Consider the following 10,383-nt stretch of genomic DNA (forward strand, 5'->3'; position numbering starts at 1 on the left):
TACTAGGAGAATCTGCCATCATTTTTTATATTTCAGAGAAATAATTCTGTCTCGGGCTGACACAGTTAGCAATAATGACCAAGTCCTTGGGCGTGTTAGGGGATCTGGTTCTAGGGACTTGACCAAACACAGATTTCTAGGCCTGCATCAAAGCCTTACTTTTGTTTTAGTAGCATCTCTGACTTGACTGTTCTTATCAAACATTGCAGGACATAACAACAACATTTCCAAGTTTTGTTTTTTAATTCTGAGGTCGATGACATTGCCACATGACATTCTGCGGATATAACAAAGCAGCTGTCTACCATCAATACATCTATACATGGCCAAGGAGAAATTATATCCTACACCATATGCACCATATGGCGGTGCATCACGCCAATCATCTCGTCTCTTCTCTTGTAAGCGATAAGAAGTCCAAGCCACATAATGAATAGAGCCCATAGGAATGAAATGAGGTGATTGGCATGGGCCATCGCCATGTGGTGCATGCGGTGTAGGTATAAAATTTCTCTAGAGAAAATGTATGCCGTCCATATTTGTATGAATCATCAGAGTAGGATATTTGTGGATTGCCTTCTCATTGGCATACCATGGTGGTTTTTGGTCCCCTGTATATGCACCATATTGTGATGTTCTCAGTTTTCCATGTAAGTTTTATTTTTTGGTAAGATCCATGCAAGTTTTATTGAGGTCCCAATTGTTATACAAATCCAGGTTGATACCTCATATGAGATGCTAAAATATTTTATTTTCCTTGTATTTTCCTGATCAGTTTACTAGATTTTGTCTTATATAAATCGTAGAAAAGAAAAGGTTCTCTTCAAAGATACATGATGCCAACGATTGATAGACTGGTGATTGATGCACTTAAATCCATGATACCTCTGTTGTCTACGGAAAAGAACAGAAGGCTTCTAACTCAGGTTATTAGAATTATACCCTCATCATATCACAGGTTTCCTTTTTCTCTTTTTCCAGAAGTTCGTCGACTCTTATTGCTATTATTTACCTTTGCAAAAGCACCATTATTTTTTCCATGAGATTCCCTGCAACAAAAAATCCATGAGCAATCAAACAACCCTCGAGCCGTAGGCATGGTGAAACTAATTAACACTACATCATGCAATGTCTGCTGGTGAGCAAGGGGAACAAAGTGCTGTTTGAACTGGATCAAAGAATTTAGAGAAGCTTCCACCACCATGTTACCCTATTGTCAAGTAGGGAAATTCTGTGGCGCTGGATGAAGAACCAGTCAATTCCGTGTGGATTTTGATGACACTCAGTTTTCTTTCTTTCCCTTTCTCCCCTTTTCTTCTTCTTCTTCTTCTTTCTTTTCTTATTTTTGGAGACACCGTGTGTTGGTGTTCATTAACTCATAAGCAATGCCTGCCACTCTGTTTCTTTTTCCCCATTTTTCCTTCTACATAAGCAATGGAGGGTGGGATGTATGTGTGGCACGTAGCACTCAAAATTGCAATCTTTGCGGACTAACTGCACCCCTTTGAATGAATTTTCATGCCTCTAATAGATGTAGGGATTTGGATTTTACCAAAAATAATTGATAACCTTAACCAACCAAATATTTCTGATGACTGGATGAATTGATTCGGCTTGGATGAAGTCATGAAACCCCTTACGATGAACAATCCAAAAATAATTTACCATATGTATGTGGACTTTGTGCTTACCTAAATGTGATGATCCATATCCCACTATGTGCAATTCATATTTTCTTTCACAAAACAAACTATTAAAATATTATCTTTGGGTTCCAGCCTTAGTGATCAGCTTAAAGATGATTAAAATCTATAATTTGTTTAGGAGGCCATGGTTGGTCCTACTAAGTGAAGCCACTAAGTTTCAGAATAAAATGAAATAATATTTCAAATATGAAATCGAATAAATAGATTTTTTTTTTCAACATACTTTAGGCCCTCAAGAAAATACTGTAGAAAAATATCCATATAAATTTATTATATAATTATCAAGAGATGGACCATAACACTCTCAGGTATCTGCTCAATTCCAAAATTAAACAATGGGAAATCAATGATCCTATTATTGAACATGAACATACCATGAAAAACTACCTAGGAACCAAAAATTACATATTTAATGGTCTCCAACATATACATCATCTACATACAAAAATGGACGGTTTCATACCAAAAATTATATGTTTTTGGATCCATTTAATGCACAGATTAACATGATTTTTTTTTATTTTTAGACATTCTTAGTGATGTAGATCATAATCAATAGTATGGATCCTCAATCTGAATATTTCATTATTGATTTTGGAATTGAAAGAAGCTCGTTTGAGATAAGCATAATCATCTCAAAATATTGCAAGGGTGGATCCCAAACAACAAGAAAAGTTTCAAATCCAATTGCAATCCAGTCATTTTATTGAGTTTGAATCGGGATTTTGCCTCTATCCAACTGTTGCGGCCAATCCCCTCGTCGCCTGGTCGTCGGGAATGAGCGCCTGCAAAAGAAAGCCGCACTGATCGGAGGCGCTCCGGCGGGGACCCTCCGACGGTCAAGTCAGAGAGGAGACTAGACAACAGTGAAAAGAAAACAAGGAGCTCAACGAGAGAGGGAAGAGAAAGAGGGGCAAGCCCAAGAGTTTCGAAGGGACCTCTAGCACTGTTGCCTTCCCGATAATATAGCGGAGCGTGGTATGGCGCCGTCATTAATGGCGCGGACAATTGAAGAATTGTCAATTCACTGCAGACTGTCAGAGTCACCGTGAAAGTTCACATCGCCGTGGGGCTGTCAAATCGCTAGGGTTGACCCCACGCCTTAGGTGGGATAATGCCTCTAGGCGGCAGTGCCGCATGCTGTTGTCAGGACTGACAGTCTCTGGCAGTAGTACGGTGATTGGAGGAGTCACCGACCTTAGGTCGGTGGCCAGCTGAGGGCGTCGGTGGAGATTCGGACCCCTCCGTCGGTCAGTCGGGCACGTCGCGGGAGTCGGCATCGGACCCCCTGGTGCGTCGGTCGGAGGGCAGAAAAGATCTGCTCGACCGACATATCCTCGGTTGGTAGAGAGCCGTCGATCGGTCGGTAATGGCATCTGACGAATCGGTCGGTCAGTCGGTCGGGTATGCCCGATTATAAGTCGGCATGAGCGGGCGGTCGGTATTCCCCAACAGTTGCCCCCTTCCACTCCTGAGTCGGACGGTGCGCTGGCCGATGTCTTCGTTTGACAGTAACGCCGGGCGAAAAGGAGTGGATCCACCGTGTGCCGAGTTCCGACCGTACCGCGGGTTGATATGATGTCAGGCGTCTCATGAATGCCGAGCGATTTGCTGGCGTCAGATATCCAGTCAGGATGTCCCGTCCCGTCAGGCGTCAGACGTCCTGCGTAGGGTCATGGTGTCAGACGTTCTCGCCCCGTCGGCGTCGAGTCCTGTCCCGGGTGTCAGACATCTCGTCCCATCGGGAAGGGAAACCGTCGTTCCCGCCGCCCCCTTCGGGGATACGAAACGTCGCGGGCTTTGCACCACGTGGCGTGCGGTCATTGGGGACAGGTTCGTTGGAGCGATGGAGGTGACGTGGCTCGATCTGAAGACAGGTGCGTCGAACCGTCGGGCCGACGGACGGCCCGAATGAGCCACGTGGCAAGATCTGGGACCCTCGTTGGTCGTGCCTTCATCTCGACCGTCGGGGTACTATATATACAGAGTCGCCCTATTCAGTTTTTACCCCCCTCATTTCGCTGTCGAGACTCTGCCCGTGTAATCCCTCATTCCAGGTACTCTTCTCCGCTTCCCTTCTTCCTAGGAGTTTCGTTTTCTTCCTCTATAGGTCATCATCACCTTCACATCTCCTCCTCCTTCATTTCCTGCCATTTTTCTCAGTCCATGGCCAGAACGTCTCCACGAGGTGGTCGGTCGGGAGAGCCGACTGACGACACTCAGTCGACCCCGGAGGTGGAGGTCTCTTCACTTTTCAGGGCCGAACGTCGATCGGCTCTGGGAGCAATACCGCATCCCGGGGCAGTTTCGGCTGTTCGCCCCTGGTGCCGACAGTCGGGTTAACAGCCCGCCTGAGGGCCAGGTGGCCTTCTACGTGGAGGACTTCCGGGCCGGCCTTCGTTTTCCGGTCCCGGAGTTTGTCCGAAATATTCTCGACTATTACGGGCTGTGCCCGGCACAACTCGCGCCGAACTCAGTTCGGCTAATAGTCAGCTTTGCGCTTCTGTGTCGGCTTTTGCCGACTGACCCTCGGATCTCCCTCTTCCGAGCCTTCTTCGTCCTCCGACCCCACCCTAAAGTCCGAGGGTGGTGGTACTTCAATCCTCGGAAGGGGCTTTCCTTCATCACTGGTCTTCCGTCGTCCATTCACGGATGGAAGAACCAGTTCTTCTTTGCGTCGTCTTCCACTCCTTGGGGGTTCCCTGTCTGTTGGGAGAATCTCTGAACCGAACCGAATGAGAACAGTCGGGTGGAAGCTAAAGATCGGGAAGACTTCCACCGGCTAAAAGATATCTCGGTGTCGAAGCAGAGGGAGCTCGTCACCGAGCAGGCCCTGTACGACGCCGGCCTCAGCCCGGTCCCTCGCTTAGGTCGGTTTTTCATTTTTCTTCCCCTTTTTCTTCTTTTTGTTTTTTCTTTACGGTACTGACCGTCTGTCGTTGTTTGCAGATATGCCGTCGAGATCATGACTGACGGCAGCCGACATACGTCAGTACGCCGTCCGAAAGAGGCCGGCGCAAGGGGCCGGACCGTCGCGGCCTCCCAAGAGGCCCCACGTAGCTCCGTCGAGCGAACCGACTGGGTCGGGGGTGGAGCCCATCATCGCACTGTCGTGCCGACAGTGCTTGTCGAAGTCCTGTCCGAGGGACCGTCGGGCGAGGGTGCTGCTTCGCCGAAAGAAGGGCGGCTGAGTCGGTAGATGGCGCGCCGGCCGCCCAGCCGGCAGAGGAGGATCGGGAGGAGGCTCACGAACCCGAGCGACCAGCGCCCGCTGCTGCCGCACCGTCGGTCGAGACTCGGTCGGGCTCAAGCCTACCGTCCATCTCCGACGTCAGGGCCTGGGCGTCCGGCCGAGGGAAGGCCCCCATGGCGTCGGACGACGAAGGACGATCGGCCGGTGGAGGATCGACCGACTTTCCACTCTCCGAAGGTGCGTCGGGCCTGGCCAACCATGACTTGGCCAGGAGACTGTGCCAGGCGCTCCTTCTTCCTGCCGACATCGAGGCGATGAAGAACCAGCGTGTGTCCGACATGCTGTCTTCATTCTATCCGATGATGATCCGGGTGAGTTTCTCTTTTCTTTGCCTTCAACGTAGTTCCCGTAAGCTCGGTCTCCTGACGGTCGGTTTCATTTTGTGCAGCTGGTCTTCAACATATCCGAACTAGAGGCCGGATACTGGAAGTTCGGCGACATGCGCGCGGCTTGGAGAGACAAGGTCGCCGCCGTTGAAGCCGACAAGGTCATCCTGGTCGCCTAGCTACAACAGTCGGTCGAACGGGAGGGCCGACTTAAGGGGGAGGTCTCCCGACTTACGGAGGAGGTCTCCCGACTCAAGGGAGCCTTGGCGACGTCGGAGTCGGAGCTGCAGTCGGCCCGGGACGATGCGAAGAAGAAGTCCCGGACCGTCCGTCGGCTTCGGTACGAGCGAGACAGCTTCGCCAAGGAGCTGGAGGCCGACCGCGAGCAGCTCCGAGTAAGCCTCGGAAATCTTGCCAAGGCCGAAGAAGGTTTGTCCATCGCCCAGGCCGACGCAGACATCGCGAAGGCCGAAGCAGAGTCGGCGAAGGAGGCCATGGGTCGGGCCGTCGAAGACTTCCGTGACTCGAAAGAGTACCGAGAAGAGCTTCTGGAGAGCGGCTTCCTTTCGTATCGGGTTGGGTACGAGGATGCTCGGAAAGCCGTTCGAAGCCTGTACCCGGAGCTTGATCTTAGCAGCATAGTTCTGCCAGAGTCGGAGGCCTCAGCTGCGGAGGAGACGGCCGAACCAGTATCGGAAGGCCTTTCCACCAGGGCGAAAGCCGAAGAAGACGCAGAGCGAGCTACCGAAGATCAGGCGGCCCCAACTGTTGAAGCCAGAGCAAGTTTGCCGACCGTCCCCCGTCGTTATCCAGTGGAGGAGGCCGACTCCGAGGATTAGTCGGTTTTCTATTTTTGTCTTTCCTTTTGCTCCGGCTTGTACTCGGGTTTTGGCCCAACTTTGTAAGCTTATTTTGATCTTCAATGAAATCAAAGTCAAAATTTTTTGGACTTGAACTTTTTCCTTCTGTATGTCTTTTTTTTTTCCATGTGTTGTGGAATGCATTTGAACACGTAAGTCGCTAACCCATATAGATCAGTTAGGACGTTCGGCAATCGTGCCGCCACAAAGGTAGAACAAGTCCCGACTTTGGATCGATCTTTTGATGATCGAGGGCCTAAGTCGGGCGTCCTTCGCCCGACTGTGAGTCGGGCATGCTCGTAGAGTCGAAAGCCGACCGACCGTCGGATGAGACTTGGCAGTCGGGTCTCTTCCGACGCGTTCAGTCGGACGTCGTCCGGCGCATTCAGTCGGGGGAGCGATGATAAGTCGAATCCCGATACCCTTGTGTCGGGTATTTACACTGCGCCACATGATATACGGTGGTAGGCCGAATATCTTCCGACCGACCGTAGCTCGGTCGGTTAGTTATGAATGCGACAGCGGTCGCTTCGTGTGATAGACGGTGGTAAGCCGAATATCCTTCGATCGGCCGTAGCTCGGTCGGTGAATCACGACGGCAATCGCACAGGCGTTAAGCCTTTCTTTGGTTGGGGCTCAGTCGGCAAGTCAGCCGATCGTTTGGTCCGAAACTCTAATCGTAGAAGGAGTGTCAACTCCCGTTGTTGTGGACGGTTCGGCCCTTGTGAGTGTCCGATGCATCGTCGGCGATCGGGCCGTCGGTTCCATGTGGTCATTAAGTCCGAGTCGGGACGTCGGGACTCGGCCTTCCTGGCGAGCGTCGATCGTCAGTCGAAGAGTGAAAACTCCGAAACTTGAAACTGGATTTGCATTCCAAATGAACAGGTACAAAGTTCATTGGTGATACAACTTCAGGTTGTCAGCGTTCCAGGTCCGGGGGATCGGTTTCCCTTCCAGAGTTTTCAGTCGGTAAGCCCTTGGCCCATAGGTATCCGCCACCGTATAGGGCTCTTCCCAATTCGGAGCCAGCTTCCCTTGGTTCAGGGGCTTCGAGACTTCTGCCTTTCTCAGGACTAAGTCCTCAGGCTTGAAAAGCTTTGGCTTGACCTTGGCGTTGTAATACCGGGCTACTCTCTGTCGGTATGAAGCCATGCGAAGTTGAGCCTCGTTCCGTAGTTCGGGGAGGAGGTCTAGGTCGGCTCTCCGACAATCAGAGTTGTTCGGCTCCTGATACTGCTCGACCCTAGTTGATGGCAGCCCGATCTCGAGCGGTATCATTGCCTCTTCCCATAGGCCAAGCTGAAAGGCGACTCCCCGGTCGGGACACGGGGGGTCGTTCGGTAAGCCCATAGGACGGAGTTCAATTCGTCGACCCAGAGGCCTTTGGCTTCATTTAGTCGGGTTTTGAGCCCGTGTAGTATGGTCCGGTTGGTCACCTCGACTTCGCCATTGGACTGTGGGTGCCCGACTGAAGTCAGTCGGTGCGTGATGTGAAATCTCGCGCAGAAGTCTCTGAAGTCTTGGTTATCGAATTGTCGCCCATTGTCGGTGATAATGGTATGCGGTAGTCCGAACCTGAAGATGATGAACTTTTGAACGAAGTCCTCCATCTTGCGCTCGGTAATCTGCGCCAGGGGCTCGGCTTCCACCCATTTGGTGAAGTAGTCGATAGCTACGATTATGAACTTCCTTTGGCCCGATGCCGGAGGAAAGGGACCAAGAATGTCGATTCCCCACAGAGCGAAGGGCCATGGGGCGACGATAGGGGTGATTTGGCCGGCTGGTCGGTGTTGTACGTTGGCATACTTCTGGCATGGTTCGCACTTTCGGACCAACTCAGCCGCATCCTTCCTCATGGTGGGCCAATAGTAACCCTGTCGCAGGATCTTGTAGGCTAAGGATTTGCCCCCCAAGTGACTCCCGCAGATTCCTTCGTGCACCTCTCTGAGTGCGTAATCTGCATCGGTCGGTTCCAAACACCTGAGCAAGAGAAGGGAGAACGACCTTTTGTAGAGTCGGTCGTCCATGATCACATATTGGGAGGCCGACCATCGGAGCCGCCTGGCCTCCGTGGGATCTTCAGGGCTGATCCCGTCGGTCAGGAACCGAACAATCGGATCCATCCAGCTTGGTTCGGCCGTCAGTTGTAGCACATCTTCGACCTTGTCGATGCTCGGCTGCTCGAGATTCTCCACGAACGTCCGGCCCAAGGAGTCGAAAGCCGAGGTTGCCAGCCTGGAGAGTGCGTCGGCCCGGGCGTTCTCCGACCTAGGGATGTGGAAAATCTCAAAATATCCAAGGCGCGTTACGAGATCCTTCACTTTCTGGAGATATTTTGCCATGGCTGGATCTTGCGCCTTGAATTTGCCTTTGACCTGCCCCATGATCAGCTGAGAGTCGGAGAATGCTTGGAGGCTGTCGATCCCAAGTTCCCTTGCCATCCTCAAGCCAGCGAGGAGCGCTTCATACTCGGCTTGGTTATTGGAGGCTTTGAAGTTGAATCGAAGGGCGTACTCGGTGACTACCCCATCCGAGTTGGTGAGCAGGAATCCAGCCCCACTCCCTTGGGCGTTTGAAGCTCCGTCGATGTGCAGTACCCAGGCGGAGACCGGGTCAGGCTTGGAGACCGCGTCTCGTCCGGGGTCCACGTCTTCCAACCCTTGGTCAGTCATCGGGCATTCTGCGATGAAGTCGGCCAGGACCTGGGCCTTTAAGGCAGGTCGCGGTCGGTACTGTATGTCGAACTCGCTGAGCTTCATCGCCCACTTTGCCAGTCATCCCGACGTATCAGGTCGGCACAGTATTGCCCTCAGGGGCTGATTGGTGAGAACTACAATGGCATGCACCTGGAAGTATGGACGGAGTCGCTGTGCGGAGACGATCAGGACGAAAATCATCTTTTTCATCTCCGAATATCGAGCTTCAGCGCCGCAGAGCACTTTGCTGGTATAGTAGATAGGCTAATGGGTTCGGCTCTCGTTTTCTCTGACGAAGACCGAACTGACCGCCTCAGGGGAGGTGGCCAAATAGAGATACAATGCCTCCCCGACCTCCGACTTCACAAGCAACGACGGGGAACCCAAGTACCTCTTCAGATCCTCGAAGGCCCGTTGGCACTCATCCGACCAAGAGAAGCCCTTCGCCTACCTCAGAGTTTTGAAGAACAGGAGGCACCTTTCAGCCGATCGAGAGATGAACCGGCTGAGAGCGACGATTTTTCTGTTCAGCTGCTGGACCTCCTTCTTGGTGTTCGGATGGCGCATGTCGATGATTGCCTTTATTTTCTCAGGGTTAGCCTCGATTCCTCGCTGAGAAACGAGGAACCCGAGAAACTTCCCCGAGGTCACTCCAAAAGCGCACTTAGTCGGATTCAGCTTCATTCGATGTTGTCGTAGAGTGCGAAAAGCCTCTTCGAGGTCTCGAACATGGTCTGCAGTCTGCGCACTTTTTACCAGCATGTCGTCCACGTATACTTTCATATTGTGCCCGATCTGATCTTTGAAGACCTTATTGACAAGTCGTTGGTAGGTGGCGCCGGCATTCTTCAGCCCGAAGGGCATTACTCGGTAGCAGTAGAGGCTCTTGGGGGTCACGAAGGCAGTGTGCTCCTCGTCTTCGGGCGCCAGTCGGATCTGGTTGTACCCGACGAAGGCGTCCATGAAGCTGAGCAGTCGAAATCCGGACGTCGCGTTCATCAGCTGGTCGATCTTTGGAAGTGGAAAGCTGTCTTTTGGATAGGCCCGATTCAAGTCGGTGTAGTCAATACAAATCCTCCACTTTCCGTTGGCTTTCTTGACCATGACAACATTGGCGAGCCAATCGGGATATGTGGCTTCTCTGATGAAGCCCGCCTCGAGCAGCTTGTCCACTTCTTTGTCGATGGCCTTCTGTCTTTCGGGAGCAAAAGACCTTTTCTTCTGCCTCACCGGCCTCATCGTTGGGTCGATGTTGAGTCGGTGCGTTATTGTCTCCGGGGGGATGCCCAACATATCTGCTGCCGACCAAGCAAATATGTCGGCGTTGGCCTTCAGCAGCTTCGTCAACCGTTGTCGTTCTGGGTCGGGTAGTTGAGACCCGACCCATACCTTTCGGTCGGGATTTTCCGCTATCGGGATCGACACGAGCTATTCGGCCGGCGAGCCCCGTTCTTCCTCCTCCCGTTGGTCTAGTTTGTCGATCGTCAGGGAGCCCCTCAACTCGTCGCTTTGAGCGGAGATCTGGAAGCATCGGCGAGCGAG

The 10,383-nt window shown here is 51.9% G+C and overlaps 1 protein-coding gene across 1 annotated transcript in view; it reads left to right on the forward strand.

Moving 5' to 3' along the window:
• Positions 1–433, forward strand: part of LOC105053913 (calcineurin B-like protein 1) — a 21,944-nt gene extending 21,511 nt beyond the window's left edge. Inside the window, 2 exon segments of the mRNA XM_010935254.4 lie at positions 209–239; positions 241–433. Coding sequence (XP_010933556.1) covers positions 209–239; positions 241–273 — 64 coding nt within the window. The 3' untranslated portion in view covers positions 274–433.
• The last annotated feature ends 9,950 nt before the right edge of the window (positions 434–10,383 follow it).

The sequence above is a fragment of the Elaeis guineensis genome, chromosome 11, assembly GCF_000442705.2.
Source record: "Elaeis guineensis isolate ETL-2024a chromosome 11, EG11, whole genome shotgun sequence".
Lineage (NCBI taxonomy): Eukaryota > Viridiplantae > Streptophyta > Magnoliopsida > Arecales > Arecaceae > Elaeis > Elaeis guineensis.